The sequence below is a fragment of the Canis aureus genome, chromosome X (genome assembly GCF_053574225.1).
Source record: "Canis aureus isolate CA01 chromosome X, VMU_Caureus_v.1.0, whole genome shotgun sequence".
Taxonomy (NCBI): Eukaryota; Metazoa; Chordata; class Mammalia; order Carnivora; family Canidae; genus Canis; species Canis aureus.
Window position 1 is genome coordinate 56,669,989 of NC_135649.1, and position 25,140 is coordinate 56,695,128.

A 25,140-nucleotide genomic window follows, 5' to 3' on the forward strand; every position below is an offset into this window, starting at 1 on the left:
CATTCACAGAGAAGCTTCTTCTAGAACAGTGGAGCTGGCTGGTGCCATCTGTCTCACTGGCACCTCAGCGTAAACACAAAGCTACCTGCAGGAAGCAGCCCAGAACCAACAATAAGTTGCTAATTTGCTTCACCAAGCTTAACCCCGTGCTCTGTAGCAGGTCTTCCTGTCTCAGTTAAACTTGCCTCAGTCTCACCACAGAGTGCCCCTTCCAAAGAAAATGAGCAAAAACACCCACCCACACCACGTCTCCTGACCAGAGAGTTCCACAGGGCCTCAGTTCTGGTGGAAGTTATGTCAGATCTCATTTAACAAAAAGACCAGGGCTCACCTGCATAAAACTTGATACATTCAGGCCAGGGGCCAAACACTGTCCACAGCAGGCAAGTAAATACTATACAGACAATTGGCCTGAAGGAAAGAGCAGCCAAAACACAATAGCAGAACACACACAGCACACACTGGAGACACTTCCTGAAGCACCAGGCAATGGGCATTACATGACTTCTTCATAAGGCCATTACTTTCAGGAGCAGGAGATGTAAGTGCCTTTTCTAACAGAGAAGATAGATATTTAGACAAAATGTGAAGATGAAGGAATTTATCCCAAATGAAAGAACAAGATAAGGCCATGGTGACAGATACAAGCAAAAATAATAATAATAATAATAGTAATAATAATAATAATAATAATAAAGGTAACAAGCCTGATTGAGAATTTAAAGCAATAATCATAAGAATACTCACTGGGCTTGGGAAAAGAATAGAAGACATCACTGATACCCTACTGCAGAGATAAAAGATTTAAAAATGAATTGATCAAACATGAAGAAGGCAATAAAGATTAGAAATAATCTTGATACAATGAACAGGAATCTGGAAGAAGCAGAATGAATTAGTGATCTAGAAAAGAAAATAATGGGACATAATAAAGTTGAACAAAAGAGAAATAATTATGAAACATGACAATAGACTTAGGGAACTCAGTGACTCCATCAAACATAATAACATTTGTATTATAGGAGTCCCATGAAAAGAATAAAGAGTAAAGGGGACAGAAATTTTTTTGGAAGAAATAATAACTGAAAACTTCCTTAATCTGGAAAAGGAAAAAGACACCTAGATCCAGGAGGCACAGAGAACACTCCTCAAAATCAACAAAGGTAGACCCACATCAACACATATTATGCTTAAATTTGCAAAATATAGTGGTAAATAAATAATCTTAACCAGCAAAACAAAAGAAGTCCATAACATGCAATGGAAGACCCAGAAGGCTAGCTGGAGATTTCTCAACAGAAACTTGGCAAGCCAGAAGAGAATGGCATAATATATTCAAAGTGCTAAATGGGATAAACCTGGTACCAAGACTGCTGTATGTAGGAAAACTATCTTTCAGTATAGAAGGAGAGATATACCCAGACAAGTAAAAACAAAATGTCTAGCAATTGTAAATATTTATGCCCTCAATTTGGAAGCATGTAATTATATAAAACAATTAACAGCAAACATAGGGAATTCATTGATAATAATACAATAATAATAGGGGGCTTTAACACTCCACTTACATCAATGCACAGATCATCTAAACAGAAAATCAAGAAGGAGGGCAACCCGGGTGGCTCAGCAGTTCACTGCTGCCCTCAGCCAAATGCATGATCCTGGAGACCTGGGATCGAGTCCCAGGTCAGGCTACCTGCATGGAGCCTGCTTCTCCCTCTGCCTGTATCTCTGCACCTCTCTCTCTCTCTCTCTCTCTCTCTCTCTCTCTCTCTCTCTCATAAATAAATAAAATTTAAAAAAAGGAAACTGTGGCTTTGAATGACACTAGAACAGATGTACTGAACAGATATATTCAGAACATTCAATCCTAAAATGGAAAGTACATATTCTTTTCAAGCATATATGAGACATTCTTCAGAATAGAACATATACTAGGTCACATATCAGGCCTCAAAAATTATAGCACCATTTCTGACCATTGTGCTATGAAACCTGAGATGAACTACAAAAATGAAAAAAAGGAACGACTATAAATAATCAACATGCTACTAAACAATGAATGAGTCAACAATAAAATCAAATAATAAATTTTTAAAAACCATTAAAACAAATGACAAAACAAACACAATGGTCCAAAATCTTTGGGATGCAGCATAAGTGGTTCTAAGAGAGAAGTATATAGCATTATAGGACTCAAGAAGCAAGAAAAATCTCAAATAAACCTAACCTTACACCTAAAAGCTAGAAAAAGTACAACAAATAAAATCTAAAGCCAGCAGAAGGAAGGAAATCGTAAGTACTAGAGCAGAAATAAATGATAAACTAAAAAAAAAAAACAGATAAAACAAATCAGGAGCTGGATAGTTGAAAAAAATCATAAAATTGATACATCTCTAGCTCCCCTTAACAAAAAGAAAAGACTAAAGGAACCAAATAAATAGAATCACAATTGAAAGAGAAGAAATAACAATCAACATTACAGAAATACAATTTAAGAATATATTATGAAAAACTATATGCCAACAAATTGGACAACCTGGAAAAAAAGGACAAATTCCTAGAAATATATAAGTTACCAAAACTGAAATAAGAAGAAATAGAAAACTTGAACATACCAATATCCAGCAAAGAAATTGAATCCGTATCAAAAAGCTCCCAACAAGCTAAAATCCAGGGCCAGATGGCTTCAGAGGCAAATTCTATCAAACATGTAAAGACAATTGAATACCTATACTTATTAAACTATTTCAAAAAATAGAAAAGGAAGAGAAACTTCCAAATTCATTCTATGAGGCCAGCATGATCTTGATACCAAAATCAGGTAAAGATTTCACTAAAAAGGAGAACTACAGGTGAATATCCCTGATGAACACAGATGCAAACTTCTCAACAAAATACTAGCAAAGTGAATCCAACAATACATTAAAAAATATTTTCCATGATCAAATGGCATTTAATCCTGGGTTGCAAGGGTGGTTCAATGTTCACAAATCAATCAACATGAGGTATCACATCAATAGCGGAAAGGATAAGAATGATACTATCATCTCAACAGATGCAGGAAAAGCATTTGACAAAGCACAACATCCATTTAAGATAAAAACCTCAAATAAGTAGACTTAGAAGAAACATACCTTGGGTCACCTGGGTGGCTCAGTTGATTAAGTGTCTGACTCTTATATTCTTATACATGGCTCACATCATGACCTAATTGGTCCTGAGATCAAGCCCTGAGTTGGGTTTTGCACTCAACAGGGAGTCTACTTGAGGATGCTCTCCCTCTGCTTCTCCCCCACTCAATGTTCTCTCTCTCTCTCTCTCTTTCTCTTTCTCATAAATAAATAAATAAATACATAAATAATAATAAATAAATGAATAAATAACTCTTTAAAGAAAAAAAGGGACATACCTTAACATAATAAAGGCCATGTATGAAAACTCACAGATATTATCATCCACAGTGGGTAAACCTGACAGAATTTCCTCCAGAGTCAGGAGCAAGACTGGAATGTCCACTCTCACCACTGTTATTTAACACATTACTGGAAGTCCTAGTCACAGCAATTGGGAAATAAAAATAAATAAAAGGCACCTAAATTGGCAGGGAAGACATAAAACTGTCACTATTTGCAGATGACATGATACTATATATAAAAAGTCCAAAACACTCCACCAAAAACTGCTAGAAGTGATAAATTCAGTAAAGTCACAGGATGCAAAATCAACGTACAGAAATCTGTTTCATTTCTATACAGCAAAAATGAATCAGCAGAAAGAGAAATTAAGGAATAAATCCCAATTACAATTGCGCCAAAATCCATAAGATACCTAGAAATAAACCTACCCAAAGGGATGAAAGACTTGTACTCTAAAAGCAATAAAACATTAATGAAGATGTCACAAAGAAATGGAAAAATATTCCATACTAATGGATTAGAACAAATATTGTTAAAATGTCTGTGCTACCCAAAGCAATCTATGCATTTAATGAAATCCCTCTCAACATACCAATAGTAATTTTCACAGAGCTATAACAATCCTAAAATTTGTATGGAACCCCAACAGATCCTGAATAGCCAAAGCAATCTTGAAAAAGAAAAGCAAAGGTGAAGGCATCACAATTCCAGATTCCAGACATCAAGTTATATTACAAAGTTGAAGTGATCGGGGATCCCTGGGTGGCGCAGCGGTTTGGCGCCTGCCTTTGGCCCAGGGCGCGATCCTGGAGACCCAGGATCGAATCCCACATCAGGCTCCCGGTGCATGGAGCCTGCTTCTCCCTCTGCCTGTGTCTCTGCCTCTCTCTCTCTCTGTGACTATCATAAATAAATAAAAATTAAAAAAAAAAGATTTCAAAGTTGAAGTGATCAAGACAGTATGGTACTGTTTTAAAAACAGATAAATAGATCAAAGGAACAGAAGATAAATCCCAGAAATGAACCTACGATCATATCTAGCACTAATCATTGACAAAGAGGGAAAGAATATGATGGGGAAAAGGCAGTCTCTTGAACATGTGGTATTGGGAAAACTGGACAGGAACTTGTGAAAGAATGAAGCTAGACTACTTTCTTACACCAAACATAAAAGTAAACTCAAAAAGGAATAAAAACCTAAATATTAGACATGAAACCTTTAAAACTTTAGAGGCAAACACAAGAAATAACTTCTTTGATATAGACTATAGCAACTTCTTTCTAAATATGTCTCCTGAGGCAGGATAAACAAAAACAAAAATAAACTATTGGAACTACATCAGAATAAAAAGCCTCTACACAATGAGGGAAACTGTGAACAAAACTAAAAGGAAAACTAAGGAATTAGAAAATATATATACAAATGACATATCTGATAAACGATTAGTATCCAAAATGTATAAAGAGCTTATAAACTCGATACCCCAAAAAGAATAATACAGTTAAATATGGACAGAAGACATCAATGAATATTTTTCCAAAGAAGACATACAGATGGCTAACAGACACATGAAAAAATGCTCAACATCACTCACCATCAGGGAAATGCAAATAAAAACTACAATGAGATGTCTCCTCACACCTGTCAGAATGGCTAAAATCAACAACACAAGAAACAACAGGTGTTGGCAAGGATGTGAAGAAAGGGCAACCCTCTCGCACTGTTGGTGGGAATGCAAACTAGAGCAGCCACTCTGGAAAACAGTATGGAGGTTCCTCAAAAAGTTAAAAATACAACCGTCTTACAACTCAGCAAGTGCACTGCTAGGTATTTACCCAAGGAATACAAAAATACTAATTCAAAGGGATATATGCACCCCAGTGTTTATAGTAGCTTTATCTACAATAGCTAAATTATGAAAACAGCCTGTGTCCATGAACCGATGAATGGACAAAGTGATATAAATTATATATTATAATATATAATATTAATAATATATATTATAATAATATTAATGATATATCAATACATATTATATAAATTATATATGTAATGTACATATTAGTAATCACCCAGTTTCAAAATCATGGAAAACTTATTTCATCTTTTAAATATGTTCATGGATGATTTTTTTTTCTCAAAGATAACTCTGTTTCCTGGTTTAGCCTCTAATCAAATATTCAGACAACAAAGTTCTGATTAGCTAGGATAGACTGATTTATTGAGGGCCACAATCTTTGCAGGTAGCTTATTTATACTTAGCAGTGGAAATATATTTGGAGTTTAATAAAAATTATCAATTTTTCTTGTCCTTTCCTCAAATTTTTTTCATTATTTAAAAAATCCCCAAAACTGGAAGCTAATTTAAAATGAAACAAAATTGTCCAGGATCTCACATTTCTTCTCCCTTTCTTTCACAATTCCCTATGTACATTTATTATAATCTTATCAAAATTACCAAAGTCCAGTTCAAATCCAACAACTGTAATGCTTTTCGTGATCCTTTCCTCCTCTTTTTGCCAAGCGAAGTATAATAACTCCCTCCTCTAAATTTCTATAATATTTGGTGATGCTGTATGCCATTCATCACAGTCGTCTTGTTAGTGCAAGCTAAATCGGTACTTGTTGTTTGTATCACATTTTGTTTGTGAGTACTGGAAGTCAAGAACTATGTATTCTTTACCTATATCTCATATCATTCAATACAACATGTATACATCAAGGGTATAATATTTGTTGAATAAATAAAGAAACAAAGGAACCAGTCAATGGGTTGCTCTTATTAACTACTCTTTTGATTCTATATACCCTTTTATTATCTCCTTGCCAAAAGAAAAAAAATTTAAAAACCAAGTTCCCATGACACTTAGAGAGAGGGCAGAAAGGCCCTATGCCAGACTAATAGAAGACATCAGGACAGGTTACAAAATATTATTTATGTTTCATTACTCAGTGGTCATGAAATTTTGAAAAAAATAGTATAATGACGATAATGATAATGCTATAATTTATCATAAAAATGCTTAATGTTTCAAGTTTTTAGCCTACATTTTACTCACATTATCTCTGGACAGCCAATGAATAAGTGGGATAGATTATTACTATAACATTTAGTTTACAGTTGAGGAAACAGGTTCATGCAGTTTTAATGTTATATCCAAGGTTATTGAGCTAAAGTGACAGGATTGGAATTGAAACTTCGGTCTTTCTAACTATAAGTCCTGTATGGTATATATTACCCCAGAACTACCTCCCAAACACCAAAAATGTGCAGTGTTTATTTCACCCTACAAATGGTAATGATTTTTTGTACATTATTCTACTCTTCCATTGTTTAGCGATGCCTCCCACAACTGTATTCATGATTGCAAGACATGAAACTAGAATTAAAAGTGAGATCTGTAGTCATGGAATAAAAACAAACAAACAAACAAACAAAACACCTTAGCAGGCCTAGTCAGAAATAAAATCAATACTATATGATAAACAACTGAGTTAATGAGCTGTGTGTTTATACTGAAGATTCAGTGGTATTGCTATTATTTTCTCAACACTTACATACAATTAAAACCTGTGTCCTCCTCCAAATCATGATTCTTACCTTTATAACAGAGGCCCCAGCTCTGGAGAGTGGACTGTGAATCTGGGCTGCAGCAGCCATGTTGGCAATAGTATTGAGATGGTTCATCTGATTCATTGCCATGGCAACTGATGCAGGAGGTAAGCTGACTGGAAGTAGGGGATGAGGCATCATCATAAATGGCAGATCCAGTCCTAAAAGATACAGTGCATGTTAAATTACTACATTTGGAAAAGGAAAATCACATCAAAATTGATGCTATGAAATAGTAAGAAAAAGTGTCTTAATTCATTCTTGTTGGCTTTTCTTTTAAATCAAGTTTTATTATATCCTAGTATCTCTTTAGGCAATTAATGGTACCTAGGATTGAATATTGCTTTATATTTTTAAAATTGTTCTTATATCCATAAACTTTTATCTACCTATTCCTTGCTCTTGCTCTCACTCTAAAAATATTTATAAGATGCAATTTTTTACTCATAAAAACAAATAAAAATCTTTAAGCAAAACGACATTTTGTTAATTAAGAATTAATTTTATTTTTAATAATTATAATATATTGATGTGTTAGCTTATAACTTAATACCTTCTTTAAAAATATAATAGTGGTGCTGGTAAGACAGGATGTATATTCTCTAGGCTTCAGAATTATTGAAGTAAATAGGACTTGGAATATGTTCTTTTTAAAATGATTTTATTTATTTATTTATTTGTTTATTTGTTTATTTATTTATTTATTTAAGAGAGAGAGCATGCAAGTAAGGAGAGAAGCAGGAGAGAGAATCTGAAGCAAATTCCACATTGAGCATGAAGCCCGATGTGGGGTTCAATCTCACGTTATTGAGATCACTACCTAAGCTGAAACCAGGAGTCTGACTCTTAACCAACTAAGCCACCCAGGTACCCCTTGGAATATGTCCTACCCTTTTAGTTATAATCTCTAAAATGAATAGTATGGCTCTAATTTAAAACTTTATCAATAATGAGTAACTCCCCTATCAAAATATTCAACCTATTTTTAATTTGGTGACAAATACCAACATCATTGAGTAGTATCTAGAATTCTGTTTGCTTTCTTATGCAAGATAAAATAGTTTTCACACGCTTTCCTTTTTTCCTTATTTACATATTCCATATATTTAAATATACAATGTACAAACACATTTTGAATTTAAGAAAGTATAATAAATAGCCACCATAAGTTTGTTGTTTGTTTGTTTATTATTAATGGATAGAAGACTTAAATGAGAGACAGGAATCCATCAAAATCCTAGAGAACAAATTCTTACTAGATATGTCTCCAAATCAAGGGAAACAAAGGCAAAAATGAACTACTGGGAATTCATCAAGATAGAAAGTTTCTGTACCGCAAGGAAACAATTGACAAACCAAAAGACAATTGACAGAATGTGAGAGGATACTTGCAAATGATATATCAGATAAAAGGCTAATATATCCAAAGTCTATAAAGAATTTATCAAACTGAACACCCAAAGAATAAATAATCCATTCAAGAAATGGCAGAAAACATCTAACAGACATTTCTCCAGAGAAAACATACAAATGGCCAATAAACACATGAAAAAAATGCTCAACATCACTCGGAATCAAGGAAATACAACTCAAAACCACAATGATATACTACCGCACACCAGTGAGGTGGCTAAAATTAGCAAGTCAGGAAACGACAGATTTTGGTGAAGATGTGGAGAAAGGGGACCCTCGTACATTGCTGGTGGGAATACAAGATGGTCCAGTCACTCTGGAAAATAGTATGGAGGTTCTCCTAAGAGTTGAAAATCGAGCTACCCTACAACCCAGCAATTGCACTACTGGATATTTAAACCAGTCTTATCCATGTTACACTTGTGATATCTGCAGATATGTCATCATGGAAAAGCTAACAAATTAAAATAGTTGTCTACTTACCCCTGATGAGGTTGGGATTTGTGAGGATACATCTTTGAGCAGAGGCTAGTGAGGGTTTGTCTAACATTATGGATATTAACATCACTACGATAAGTAAACCATAGTACTTTACAATGTATCTTAAACTGTTGCCTCAACAATAATCTTGTCTTCATTTGGGCAGAAGCCCAGAAACTATTTTATCTTCCATAAAAATAATAGAATTCTAGATACTACTCAATGATGTTGGTATTTGTTAATAATTTTTAACAGATAGTCTGAAACATCCTCGTCTATAATTTTTCCTACATTGTTATAGATTATAGAAATCTACAATGGATAGTGTTTATGTTGATATCACACACAATTATTCACTATTAATAATATCTTTTTATCCTCTTTGCCATCTTCTTTTTTCCTTGCTTCAAAGATCACAATAGCTATTGAACAACAACAAAGCAATAGGAAGTATATTCAGAGTCCCACTAAATCTCATTTCTCAAAACAATAGTAACAGTAACACAAACTCTCAAAACACATACGTTTAGGACAAAAAGCAGGTTTAAACATAATGCTGTTAATTGATTTAACATCTGTCTCCTGGCCTCAACACTGATAGTTGAACTAAAGCCATTAACAACAACAAAAAGATAAAGTTGTGCAATAGAATCAAATATATACTTAACAGGTCCCATGCAACACTAAAGTAATCACTCAGTTGAAAAAACTCCGATGTTTATAGCAGCAATGGCCATGATAGCCAAACTGTGGAAGGAGCCTCGGTGTCCAACGAAAGATGAATGGATAAAGAAGATGTGGTTTATGTATACAATGGAATATTACTCAGCTATTAGAAATGACAAATACCCACCATTTGCTTCAATGTGGATGGAACTGGAGGGTATTATGCTGAGTGAAGTAAGTCAGTCGGAGAAGGACAAACATTATATGTTCTCATTCATTTGGGGAATATAAATAATAGTGAAAGGGAATATAAGGGAAGGGAGAAGAAATGTGTGGGGAATATCAGAAAGGGAGACAGAACGTAAAGACTGCTAACTCTGGGAAACGAACTAGGGGTGGTGGAAGGGGAGGAGGGCGGGGTGTGGGAGTGAATGGGTGACGGGCACTGGGTGTTATTCTGTATGTTAGTAAATTGAACACCAATAAAAAATAAATTAAAAAAAAAAAAAAGAAAAAACTCCTATATAAAGAACACAACATTCACCAATATTTGTGATAAATTCAGCCGTAAAATGTATTAATAGAATTTCACAAGGATTTAAAAAGGTTAGAAACTTAAATTCTGCATGGAAATCAAGAAGGGGAACATACTCTGTACTTCCTATGACCGCTAATTCCCACAGAATTTTAATAAAATATTTTAAACTCCCCCCTATCAATTTACTTATGGCTCACTATATCTAAATACTTATAAGGAACAATCTGCCAAATCCAACTTTTCAGTTTTAAAATTTCCTACTGTATTAATTCATTAAAGAAGCCTCAATATAGTGTAAACACTGAATTTAAAAATGGCCTCTGCATCCCCTTTTAAAATACACATTTTTCAGTTAGCCTTCCAGAATTACTTTGATGTATATGCATTTTTATACTATACTCATCATATGACTTTGCTATAATAAGATGTTACGTAACACATATTAAATTAATCACTGTTTATCTTTTCCCAAAAGCTTTACTTTATACTCAACATAATAGTAACCATGAATGACATAAATAGGTTTCTATACAAGATTCTCATTTACCCAAGATAATTATAGATCTCAATTCTTCTTTGTGTACTCAGTTTTAGTAGAAAATTGATCAAACTGGAAATGAAAAGTAGCCATCAGTGCCTCCTTTAATCACACAATACTTAAATAAGCCTTTGATCAATTTACATTTCCCGGGATCCCTGGGTGGCGCAGCGGTTTGGCGCCTGCCTTTGGCCTAGGGCACGATCCTGGAGACCTGGGATCGAATCCCACGTCGGGCTCCCAGTGCATGGAGCCTGCTTCTCCCTCTGCCTATGTCTCTGCCTCTCTCTCTCTCTCTCTCTGTGTGTGTGTGTGTGACTATCATAAATAAAAATTAAAAAAAAAAAATTTACATTTCCCTTAACAGTGTAATAATCTGTCCTCAGTCTCCAAAGATTTTCAGCATCATTCAGATACCATCTGGCCATATCAAGTCATATGCCTACTTACAGTCCAATTGATGTGCAAACTAAATACAGATTACAGAGTTTAACAGCCTATTGATAGTTTTAAAATACAATTCATCAAACATTTCAATAGACCATGAATTACTTAAAAGTTACACTTTCAGATCATGACCTGAAATAACTGTCGGTTGACTATAATACCCTAGACTCTAAGCTAATATTTACATCACTGGCTAGTTTAACAGTGACCCCACATGAGCTGCACATGCAAAGCATATACAAAAACTGAATTATGTAAGTCAACATTTACCCAAAGTTGAAAACATTAAATTAAGAGCCATCAAAAGTACACCACACTCTAACAACCTGGCTCTTTTAGTAACATGCCAGAAATACATAGACTTTTAATAGTATGGTAATTAAATTATTTTTTTAAATCACCGAAATAGTCATCTCTTTCCTGTTAACCTCAAGGTCATCAGGCTAGCTACTATAAGCATATTTCTAAAGCATCCTGGTATTCCAGTAACTCCTATAAATTTTATGTAAATGAATAGCACCACTTCTTCCTAGCTACTAAGGCTATAAACTTCAGTAATACTCTAATACTCCTTCTAAAATCCCACACTCCCTAATTTCCAAGTCATGTTGACCTCTGTAATATCTTGCCATTTCTACAGTCAAGTACTAATACTATCATAACAATTTGGTACCCTGTTTTCTCAGTTGGTTCTCCTATGCCATTTCACTTGCCTTTCCACTCCAATTTTAAGACTTTAGTGGCTACTTAATATCTCCAAAATAAAATATAAGCTCTTTGGTTCCATGTGAAGTTACTTTTCTAGCTTCACTATCTCAGAATATTCTTCTATGTATGCTCTACTTTAGCCTCACTAGACTAATTGTAGCACTCTACAATTTGAATTCACCCTAGCCTTACTCTTACTCATGCCCCTGTCTGGAAACTACCTCTTTAACCCTATTTATTTAGGTGTGGTAAAATTTCTTCCTTTTTAAATCAATAGACTTCCTTTTTAGAAAAGTTTTAGCTATATGGCAAAAATCAGCAGAAATTACTGAGAAATTCCATATATCCCCTCTCCACCAGCAGTTTCTCTGCTTATTAACATCTTGTATTAGTATGGTATATTTGCTATGACTAATGAATCAATATTGATGCATTCTTTTTTTAAGATTTTATTTATTTATTAATGAGAGACACACAGAAAGAGGCAAAGACATAGGCAGAAGGAGAAGCAGGCCTCCCACAAGGAGCCCGGTGCGGGACTCAATCCCAGACCCTGGGATCACACCCTGAGTTTAAGGCAGATGCTCAACCACTGAACCACCCAGGCACCCAATATTGATACATTCTTGCTAATTACAGTCCATAGTTTGTATTTGAGTTCATTCTTTGTATTGCACGTCCTATGGCTTTTCACAAATGCATAATACCGTGTATCATGTTTTACAGTATCATACAGACAGGTTCCACTGCCCTAAAATCTCTTGCATTCCACAGATTCATCCCTTCATTATTACCTTGGGTTTTTCCCCCTTTGTTTTTACTTCTTTATAGATATATCTATCCCTCAATGCCATATAGGTGGAGTCATAAACTATTTTTTTCAGACTGGCTTTGTTTCACTTAGAAACATTTACAGTTCTTCCAAGACTGTTTTTTGAAAAAATTTTTCTTTTCAAGTGCAGTTAATCAATGTTACATTAGTTTCAGGTGTGCAAGATAGTGATTTCACAAGTTTATACATTATGTTATGCTCACCACAAGTATTGCTACCATCTGTCACCATACAACACTATTACATTATCATTGACTACATTCCTCATGATGTACCTTTTATTCCTATGATTTTTCATTCCATAACTAGAAGGCTGTATCTCCCAGCCCTGTCACCCATTTTGTCCATCTCCCCACCAGCAACCATCAGCTTATTCTCTACTAACAAGAATGATTCTGTTTTTCATTTGTTTATTTCTATTTTTTAAGATTCTACAAATGAGTAAAATCATATGGTATTTATAGTTCTCTGATTAGGTCACTTAGCATAATACCCTTAGGTCCCTCCCTGCTTTGCAAATATCAAGATCACATCCTTTTTTATCATTGAATAAGATGACTGAATATATATATATATTATATATATATGTATATATATATATATAATATATATATGTGGTGGTGAATATATATGATAGGGCTGAATATATCTTTTGACTTAATGTTTTCATTTTTGGGGCAAATATCCAATAGTGGAATTATTAGATATTATATTAATATTTTTAATTTTTTGAGGAACCTCCATACTGTTTTCCAAATTGGTGTGCAAATTTGCATTACCACTAACAGTGCATAGAGGTTCTGTTTTCTCCATATCCTCACCAAACCTATTTCTTGTATTTTGATGCTGGCCATTCTGACAAGTGTATGGTGATAGCTGACTATAGTTTGATCTGCCTCTCTCTGATGATTGATGATGTTGAGCATCTTTTCATGTGTACATTGACACTGTATGCATCTTTGGGAAAATACCTATTCAGTGTCTCTGCCCATTTTTTATTAGATTGCTTGCTTGTTTGTTTGTGTTTTGGTGTTGAGTTGTATAATTTTTTCTTTAGTTTTCATTTAAATTCCAGTTAGTTGATACACAGTGTAATATGTTTCATGTATAAAATGAAGTGATTCAGCACTTCCATACATCACCTAATGTTCACCACAATAACTGTACTGCCTTAATCCCCATCGCCCATTGAACCCATCCTGCCACCGAACTCCCTTCTGGCAACAGTTTGTTCTCTATAGTTAATAGTCTGTTTCTTGGTTTGCCTCTGTCTCTCTTTTTCTTTCCCCTCTGTTTTGTTTCTTATAAATTCCACATATAAGTGAAATCACATGCTCTTTGTCTTTCTCTGACTTACTTCATTTACCATAATACTGTCTAGCTCCACCCATGTTGTTGCAAATGGCAAAATTTCATTCTTTTCATTATATATATAATCTTTATCCATTCATCAGTCCATGGATACTGGGCTATTTCCATAATTTGGCCATTGTAGATACTGCTGCTATATATATATCCGGGTGCATGTATCCCTTTGAAACAGTTATTTTTTATTTTTGGGGTAAATACCTAGAAGTGCAATTGCTGGATCACAGAGAAATTCTATTTTTAACCTTTTGAGGAATTTCAATAATTTTCTCTTGAGTACCTGCACAAGTTGACATTCTCACCAAGAGTATAAGAGAATTCCCTTTCTTGATATCTTTGCCAACAACTGTTGTTTCTTGTGTTGCTGATTTTAGCCATTCTGATAGGTGTGAGGTGATATCTCATAGTAATTTTGATTTGCATTTCCCTGTTGATAGATAATGATGAGCATCTTTTCACATGTCTTTTAGCCTTCTATATGTCTTCTTTGGAAAATATATATTTGTGTCTTCTGCCCATTTTTTCATTGGATTATTAGTTTTTTCAGCATTGAGTTTTATAAGTTCTTTACATATTTTGGATACTAACACATTATCAGATATAGTATTTGCAAATATCCTTTCCCATTCCATTGTTGCAACTTAGCTTTGTTGATTATTTCCTTTGCTGTGCAGAAATTTTTATTATGATATAGTCACAAGAAATTTTTATTATGATATAGCCATATATATGTCTTTATTTTTTCCCTTGCATCAAGAGACATATCTAGAAATAAGTTACTAAGGCCATTATCAAAAAATTACTTCCTGTGTTCTCTTCTAGATTCAGGTTTCACATTTAGACCTTTAATCCATTTTGAATTTACTTTTGTGTATGGTGTAAGAAAGTATTCATGTTTCTTTCTTTTGCACGTGGCTGTCCAGTTTTCCCAACACCATTTGTTGAAGAGACAGTCTTTTTCCCATTGGATAATCTTTCTTGCTTTGTCAAAGATTAATTGATTATATATTTGTGGATTCATTTCATGGTTTTCTATTCTATTACATTAATCTATGTGTCTATTTTTTGCCAGTATCATACTATTTTGATTACTAAATATAACTTGTAATATAACTTGAAGTCCAGAATTGTAATGCCTCTAACTATGCTTTTCTTTTTTTTAAATTGTGTTGGCTATTTGGAGTCTTTTGTGATTCCATACAAATTTTAGGATCATTTTTTCTAGCTTTGTGAAAAATGCTGGTGGTATTTTGACAGGGATTGCATTATATGTGTAGATTTCTTTGGGTAGTATAGACGTTTTAGCAATACTTGTTCTTCCAATCCATGGACATGGAATGTCTTTCTATTTCTTTGTGTCATCTTCAATTTCTTTCATAAATATTTTATATTTTTCAGTGTAAAGGTTTTTTCACCTCATTGGTAAGGTATATTTCTAGATATCTTACTATTTTTGCTACAATTGTAACTGAGATTTGGTTCTTTAATTTCTCTTTTTTTTCTGCTTTATTATTAGTGTATAGAAATGCAGAAGCTTTTTGTATGTTGATTTTGTGTCCTGTGATTTTACTGAATTTGTTTATCACTTTTAGCAAGTTTTTGGTGGAGTCTTCTGAGTTTTCTATATATAGTATCATGCCCTCTGAAAATATTGAAAGTTTTACTTCTTCCTTGTCAATCTGGATGCCTTTTATTTCTTTTTGCTTTCTGATTGCTGTATCTAGGCATTCCCATACTATGTTAAATAACAGTGATGAGAGTGGACATTCCTGCCTTCTTCCTGACCCCTCCTCACTGAGGATAATGCTAGCTGTTGTGTACATGGCCTTTATTATATTGAGGTATGTTCCTTCTAACCCTACTTTGTTGAGGTTGAATGAATGGATGCTGTACTTTGTCAAATGCTTTTTCTGCATCTATTGAGTTTGTTAATTGTAATGTTTTTATTCTTTCTGTTATTGATGTGATATAGCACCTTGATTGATTTGTGAATATAGAACTACCATTGCAAACTAGAAATAAATCCCACTTAGTTGTAAAAATTTTTTTAATGTATTGTTAGATTTGATTTGCTAGTATATTATTGAGGATTTTTGCATCTATTTACATCAGGGATTTTTGCCTAAAGTTCTCTTTTCTAGTGGTGTCTTTATCTGGTTTTGGTATTAGGGTAATGGTGGCCTCAGAGAATGAATTTGGAATTTTTACTTACTTTTCTATTTTTTGGAGTAGTTTGAGAAGAATAGGAATTAAGTCTTTAAATGTTTGGTATAATTTACCTGTGAAGCCATCGGGTCATGGAGTTTTGTTTGTTGGGAGTTTTTAATTACTGATTCAATTTCTCTGCTGGTTATAGGTCTGTTCAAGTTTTCTACTTCTTCCTGTTTCAGTTTTGGTAATTTATATGTTTCTAGGAATTCATCCATTTCTTCCATATTGACCAATTTGTTGGTATATATTTTTTCATAATATTTTCTTATGATTGTATTTCTGTATTGTTGGTTCTTTCTCCTCTCTCATTTGTGATTTTATTTAATTGGATCTCTATTAGGTGTAAGGTTTTTTTTATTGGTGATTTTTTGTTTTTTGAGGTACAGCTGTAGTGCTATATGCTTGCCTCTAAGGACCACTTATGTTGCATACAAAAGATTTTGGAGCATTGTGTTTACATTTTCAATTGTTTCTATATATCTTTAAATTTCTTCTTTGATTTCCTGGTTGATCATTCATTGTTTACTAGTATATATATATTTGTATTAAGAAACATTCTAAGTTGCAACCCAATACATATGTTGATACATAAAAAACAAAAGCTAACAAAATAATACTTATTCTAGCATAAAATACATTCTGATAGTTATTATTCTACCTCATTTGTTTTTTTTTATATAAATTTATTTTTATTGGTCTTCAATTTGCCAACATATAAAATAACACCCAGTGTTCATCCCATCAAGTGCCCCCCTCAGTGCCCATCACCCAGTCACCCCCACCCCTGCCCACCTCCCCTTCCACCCCCCCCCCAGTTCGTTTCCCGGAGTTAGGAGTCTCTCATGTTCTGTCTCCCTTTCTGATATTTCCCACTCACTTTTTCTCCTTTCCCCTTTATTCCCTTTCACTATTTTTTATATTCCCCAAATCAATGAGACCATATAATGTTTGTCCTTCTCCGATTGACTTATTTCACTCAGCATAATACCCTCCATTTCCATCAACGTAAGATGAATGGATAAAGAAGAAGTGGTTTATGTATACAATGGAATATTACTCAGCCATTAGAAATGACAAATACCCACCATTTGCTCACTAGTATATATTTTAATCAGCTTTTCTCATGTATTTGTGATCTTTCCAGGTTTTTTTCTTGTGGTTGACTACTATGTTCCTAGCTTTGTGGTCAGCAAAGTTGCATGGTATGACTTCAATCTTTTTGTACCTGTCAAAGCCTTTTTCTTGACCTACAATGTGATCTATTCTGGAAAATGTCCTAGTTGATTTGAAAAGAATGCAGATTCTGTTATTTTAGGATGGAATGTTCTGCATATATCTATTAAGTCCATCTGGGCCAGTGTGTTTTTCAAAGGTTTTCTTTGCTTGTTGATTTTCTTTTTAGATGATCTGTTCATGGATCTAACTGGGATGCTAAAATCCCCTACTATTACTGTAGCATTATTAATTAGCTCTATTATGCTTGCTATTAATTTTTAATATATTTGGATGGTTACATGTATGCATAAATATTATAATTCTTATATGTTCTATTGGGATTCTCCTCTTTATTATTTTATAGTGCCCCTCATTACCATTTTTTAAATTTAAATCCAATTAGCCATCATATAGTACATCATTAGTTTTAGATGTAAAGTTTAGTAATTTATCAGTTGCATATAACTCCAAGTGTTCATCACATCATGTGCCCTCCTTAATGCCCATCTCATTACCATTTTTAGTATGTAGTTTGTCTAATATAAGTATGGCTACTCTGGCTTTCTTTTGATATCCATTTGAATGAAAAATGTTCCTGCAAACTCTCACTTTCAATCTTCCAGCAACTTATGTGAAAAACGAGCCTCTTGAAAGAATCATTTGGATTGGTCCTTTTTATCCATTCTGACACCCTCTGTCTTTTGATTGGAGCATTTTGTCCATTTACACTCAAAGTAATTATTGATAGCTATGTATATTTATTGTCTTTTTAAAACTTATTTTCTGGTTGTTTCTGGAGATTCTCTCTGATTCTTTCTTGTCTTTCTTTCATGTTTTGTTGACAGTTTATTAGTGATATATTCAGATAACTTTCTCTTTTTTGCACGTTTATTAGTGGTTTGTGCACTATGGTTACTATGAGGTTTGTATATATCCCGTTCTACAAATAGAAATCTATATTCATTTGATGGTCATTCAGTTTTGTTCTTATTCTTTTCTCATCCTCATCCCATGTTTTAGGTATATGTTATACTTTATAACATTTTTGGTGTGAGTTCCTTGACTGATTTTTACAAAAATTTCATTTTTACTGTTTTTGTGTTTCCTACTTTTATACTGTAATTTTTAGTTTCTCCTTTCCACTCAAAATGTCCCCTTTAATATTTCTCATAGAGCTGGTGTAGTGGTCATGAACTCCTTAAGATTTTGTTTGTCTGGGGAAATTCTTTACCTTTCCTTCTATTCTGAATGGTAGCCTTACTGGATAGAATATTCTTGGGTGAAGATTTTTCCCATTCAGTAGTTTGAATATATCATGCCACTCTCTTCTGCCTTGCAAAGTTTCTGTTGGGAAATATCCTGCTAGTCTTATGGGTCTTTCCTTGTAAGTTGGCTTTTTTTTTTTTTTTTGTCTTGCTGCTTTTAAGATACTTTCTTCATCACAAAATTTCCCCCTTTTAATTACAATATGTCTTGGTATTGGCCTGCTATTATAAATTTTGGTGGGGATTCTCTGTGCCTCATGAATCTGGATGTCTGTTTCTTCCCTCAGATTAGGGAAGTAGCCAGCTTTTATTTCTTCAAATAAATCTTCTGCCCACTTTTCTCCCTCTTATTCTTGGACTCCTACAATATGAATGCTTCTGTATTTGATGGAGTTACTGAGTTCTTTTAAGTATATTCTCATTTTCCATAATTCTTTCTCTCTTCTGTTAAACTTCATTGCTTTCCATTACTTTGTCTTCCAGGTCATTAATTTGCTCCTCTGTTTCTTCCAATCTGTTGTTCATTGCATCAGGCATGTTTTTAATATGATTTATTGGGCTTTTAATCCTGATTTATTCTTTTCTAACTTTTTTTTATCTCTGTGCTACAGGTCTCACTGATGTCTTCTATTCTTTTCTCAAGCTCAGTGATTTCCCTATCATTGTTGCTTTAAATTTTCTTTCAGGCATGTTAATTATACATTTTTTTCCCAATTAGATCACTGGCTGGCTTTAACTTTTATTTTTCATTCCTCCATCTTGGCATTTTGTCTATGTCTCTGCTTTCTTCTGTATTAGAAAATGAAGTTATGTCTATTGCTCCTGAAAGTAATGGCCTTATGAAGAAGAGGTCATGTAGTGTGAAGGGCCTTTTATAACAAAGAATATCTCTCTGGTGAATGCCACATGTACTCTGCCATTGTGTTTTGGCTGCTCTTTCCTTCAGGCCATTAATCTGCAGAGGTTCTCTTTGCTTGCTGTGGGTGGTGTTTTGTCCCTGGCTTAAATGTGGTCCATTTTAACTAGGTGTGTTTTGGTCGGCTTGTGAAATGAGACCTAACACTAACTCCACCAGAACTGAGCCCCTGTAAAATTTTCTGGTAGAGGAGAGGTGGTGTGGGCTGTGGTTTGTATTAGTCTTCTGGGTAAGAAGACCTCTGTGCTTGGATGAGGCATGTTTGACTGGGTAGGGTAGATCCACAAGAGCAAGAGCACAGGGGATGGGACTTGGCTTAAGCAAGGTAGGTAGCCAGTGTTAGCACTACAGTGCTTCCTGCAGGTGGCTCTGTGTTTATTCTGAGATACTTGGCAGGGAAATGGTGCCAGCCAGCTCCTTTGTTTCTAGAGCAGTCTCCAGGAATGCTGTCAATCAGGGAACTCTTCAGCAAACAGTGAAGTCTCTCTACTGTGTGCCCTAGGCATTCTTCAGATCACTGAAGTGCCCTCCAGGCTCTATCCCAGGGACACCTCTTGACCTTTCAAACTTTAGAATTTAAGCCCTGCTGGTTGCAAGAACTCACAAAATTCAGTCCCTCTTTTTTCAATGGCTATGGGGAAATGTTTTCCTTAAGTGTTCCCCCATTTGTTCCACTCTCTTGTGCCCCTCTCCAAGACCATGGCTCCCCACCTCCTCTGCAGTAGCTGTGATCTGCTTCTCCCCTAACCCTTAGCTCTATACTTCTTACCTTCTTTATGTGGCCTCTTTTCTGCCTTTAGTTATGGAGTTTGTTCTCTCAGTTTTCTGGCGACTTCTGGGATATTTAAGATGATCTGATAGTTATATAGTTGTGTTTGTGGGATGAGGTGAGACTAGAGTCCTCTGCCATCATCTTCTAAGTTCTGTATAAGTTATTTATATATTTTGGGTACTTTTGCCTTATTGGGCATATCATTTCCAAATATATTCCTCCATTCAGTAAACTGCCTTTTGTCTTGTTGATGTTTTCCTTTGCTGTGAAAAAGCTTTTTATTTTGATGTAGTCTCAATCATTTATTTTTTGTTTTTATTGCCCTTTCCTTAGGGGACACTCTTAGAAAAATGTTACAGCTTATGTCAGAGAAATTACTACCTGTGTTCTTTTCAAAGATTTCCATAGTTTCAGGTCTCACATTTAGTTATTTAATCCACTTTGAGCTTACTTTTATGAAAGTTGTCAGAAAGTGGTCCAATTTCATTCTTTTCATGTAACTGTCCAGTTTTCCCAAGACCATTTATTGAAGATACTGTCTTTTTCACATTGTACATTCTTGCATTCTTTGTCATAGATTAATTGACCATATAATCATAGGTTTACTTCTGGTTTTTCTATTGTGCTCTTTTAATCTATGTCTATTTTTGCTCTAGTACCATTCTATTTTGATTACTATAGCTTTGTAGTGGATCTTGAAACCTGGAATTGTTATACCTCCAGCTTTGTTTTGTCTCATGATTGCTTTGGATATTTAGTGTCTTTTATGGTGCTGCAAAATTTTGATATTATTTGTTCTAGATTTGTGAAAAGTGCTATTGGTATTTTTATAGAGATTGTATTGAATCTCTAGATTGCTTTGTGTAGTATGAACATTTTAACAACATTGGTTCTTCCAATCCATGAGCATGGAATATCTTCCCAATTTTTTTGTGTCTCTTCAGTTTCTTTCCTCAGTATTTTGTGGTTTTCAGAGTACAGGCCTTTTACTTCTTTAATTTTATTCCTAGGTATTTTATTCTAGTTGGTGCAATTGTAAATGGAATTTTCATAAAATTTCTTTCTGCTTCTTTGTTATGTGTGTAAAGCATTGCTGTGCAATGTCCACAATAGCCAAACTGTGGAAGGAGCCTAGGTGTCCATTGAAAGATGAATGGATAAAGAATATGTGGTCTATATATAAAATGGAATATTACTCAGCCATTAGAAATGACAAATACCCACCATTTGCTTCAACGTGGAAAGAACTGGAGGGTATTATGCTGAGTGAAGTTAAGTCAGTTGGAGAAGGACAAACAGTATATGGTTTCATTCATTCGGGGAATATAAAAAATAGTGAAAGGGATTAAAGGGAAAAAGAAAAGAAAATGAGTCAGAAATATCAGAGAGGGTGACAGACCATGAGAGACTGGGAAACAAGGGGTAGTGGAAGGGGAGGGGGGTGGGGAATGGGGTGACTGGGTGATGGGCACTGAGGGGGGTACTTGACAGGATGAATATTGTGCCCAAGATTGCAAATCCGAGAAACCACCAAGGAGCCAACACCGATGCAAGCGCACGAGGGTTTATTAGCAAGCTCGAGCTTAGGTCCAAGTATACCCAACACAGCGGAGCAGGGACTTGGACCCCGAAGTGGGTTACAGCTGGGTTTTTTATAGGCTGGTCTAGGGGATTTTCAGAAGGGGTGGAGGAATTTCTAAAGTTCTGTTTACATTCTGATATGGGGCTTTCAAGAGCATTGAGCTCTGTTCTCATTCTAATATGGGACTTTCTACCACAGGCTGGGCTCTGCTGTCTTTCTGATATGGGATTCCCTGCCAAGGACATTCTGCAGTTTTTCCTGTAAAGTTCAGCTCTTATTCACAGGGGCCTAAGATGGCTGTACTTGTGCTAATGCTAAACTTTAGGTGGGATGGCCTTAATTTTTCTCAGCCTCCACAATGAGCACTGGGTGTTATAGTATATGTTGGCAAATCAAACTCCAATACAAAATACAAAAAAATAAAATAATAAAATAAATGTGTGTGTAAAGTTTTAACACACACACACACAAAAGAAAGAATTGCGACCAATTTCTGCATTTTATTTTTGTAGCCTGTAAATTTACTGAATTAATTTACTATTTCTAGTAGTTTTTTGTTGGAGTTTTAAGGGTTTTCTTATAGTATCATGGCATCTGCAAGTAATAAGAGTTTTACTTCTTCCTTATCTATTTGAATATTTATTTTTCTTATCTAATTATTGTGACTAGGATTTCTAATACTATGTTGATAAAAGTGACAAGATTAGACATCCTTTTTTGCTCTTAATCTTGGAAGAAAAGCTCTCAGCTTTTCTTCATTAAGGTGTTACCTGTGAGGTTTTCATCTATGGCTTTAGTATTTTGAGCTAGTTCCCTCTACAATACCACTTTGTTGAGAGTTTTTATCATGAACAGATGTTAAATTTTGTCAAATGCTTTTAATGCATCTATTGAAATGATCATATGAGTTTTATTCTCAGTTTTTTGATGTGGTGTATGATGTTGATTGGTTTGTGAGTATTGAAACATACTTGCATCCCCAGAATAAATCCTACTTGATCTTGCTGAATAATCCTTTAATAAATTGTTGAATGTGGCTTGCTAGTATTTTGTTGATTATTTTGGCATCAATGTTCAATAGGGATATCACCCTGTAGTTTTCTTTCTTTCTTTCTTTTTTTTAATGGTGCCTGCCAGGTTTTGATAACAGGGTGATGCTGGCCTTGTATAATGTACTTGAAAAAATGCCTTCCTCTTCTATTTTTTGGAATAGTTTAAGGACAGTAGGTATTAACTTTTCTTTAGATGTTTGGTTGAGGGCACCTGGGTGGCTCAGTAGTTGAGCATCTGCTTTTGGCTCAGGTCGTGATCTTGAGGTCCTGGGATCAAGTCCTGTATCAGGCTCCCTGAAGGGAGCCTGCTTCTCACTCTGCCTATGTCTCTGTCTCTGTAATGAATAAATAAATACAATCTTTAAAAAAAATGTTTGGCAGAGTTCACCTCTAAAGCCATCTGGTCCAGGAGTTTTTGGAGGGGAGAGTGTAGTGTTTTCATTACTGATTTAGTTTCATTACTTGTTATTAGTCTGTTTAGATTTTCTATTTCTTCATGGTTCAGTTTTGAAAGATTGTATGCTTCTAGGAATTTATACATTTCTTCTAGGTTGTCCATTTCATTGGTATATAATTTTTCATAATATTCTCTTATTATCCTTTGTGGTTTTGTTTCCATGTATCTTTTAATTTCTTCTTTGATTACTTTGCTGACACATTAGTTGTTTACTATGTTTAACATTCATATGTTTGCATTTTTTCAAATTTTTTTCTTGTGATTGATTTCTAATTTTTATATTGTGATAAGATGTGTGATAATATTTCAGTCTTTTTAAATCTATTGAGTCTTGTTTTGCAGCATAACATATAATCTGTTCAGAATGTTCCATGTGTACCTGAAAAGAATGTGTATTGTGTTGTTTGGAAATGGAATGTGGTATGTATTTGTTGTATCCATCTGGTCTAATGTATCATTCAAAGACACTGTTTCCTTATTGATTGTCTTCCTTGATGTTAAGGTCTTGTCTTATTGCTGTATTAACATCAAAATCTCTTTTTTTCCTTATTTTTACTTTTCTGTTAGGTGTCCCAGGGTGCATGCACAGATAATTAAAATTGTTATATCTTCTTATTGGAATGATCCCTATATTATTATGTAATGCCCATCTTTATATGATGTTTAATATCTGCATATTTTGTATATTCCAGCTGTCTTTTGTTATTAGTTTCTAACTTAATTGAATTTGCAACTAAGAGCATATTTTGTATGATTTCTATTATTGTAATCACTTGAAATGTAATTTGTCTTTTTTATTCAGTGTGAAAATGTGCTTTTTTTAGGCACAGGGAAAGAACTCATGGGCAGAAAGAACTGCAATATGATTGTGAGGAGCAATTGATTATATACTTTTAGGTTGGGGGGTAGAAATAAAGGAAGTTTCTAAAGGGATTTTCATATGTTAAAGAAGATTTACAGAATCCTGGATGTCTGGCTATTGCAAAGCTAAGGTTGCTTTTTGTCTCTAACAAATCTATCTTGGTAAATGTTCCAGGTGAACTTAAGAAGAATGTATATCCTTCTGTTGTTGGATAAAATATTCTATAAATGTCCATTAGATCCAGTTGATTAATGGTGTTTTTCAGTTCAATTATGCACTTCCTGAATTTCTATCAATTTAATATGTCCATTTCAGATAGAAGAGTATTGAGGTCTCCAACTATCAGAGTGGATTCATCAGGTTTTTTTTCTGACAGTTCTATCAGTGTTTACCTTATATATTTTGACACTCTGTTAATAGGAGCAAACACATTAAGGCTTATAAATGTCTTCTTGGAGAATTGACCTGTCATTATACCATACCTCTCTTATCCTTGACAGTTTTTCTTGATCTGAAATCTGCTTTGTCTGAAATTAATATAGCTACACCAACTTTTGATTGATTTTAGCATAGTATATATTTCTCAATTCCTTTACTTTGAATCAACGTGTAGTCTTTATATTTAAATTTAGTTTCTTATAGTCAACAAATAGTTTGGTCTTAAGTTATCTACTCTGACAGTTTTCATTTTTTTAATTTTTGTTTTGATTTGGTTGTTTTTGCTTGATAAATAATTATATAAGAGGTATATAGTAAGTAATGGCCAAAAGCATCAACAGCCCTGA

General features: G+C 34.3%; 1 protein-coding gene across 2 annotated transcripts in view; it reads right to left on the reverse strand.

Moving 5' to 3' along the window:
- DACH2 (dachshund family transcription factor 2) overlaps nt 1-25,140 on the reverse strand; it is a 182,477-nt gene that overhangs the window by 140,733 nt on the left and 16,604 nt on the right. For both annotated transcript variants that reach the window (XM_077888549.1, XM_077888550.1), the window contains exon 2: nt 7,022-7,194. In XM_077888549.1, the coding sequence (XP_077744675.1) occupies nt 7,022-7,194 (173 nt within the window). The remainder of the gene's footprint in view (nt 1-7,021; nt 7,195-25,140) is intronic.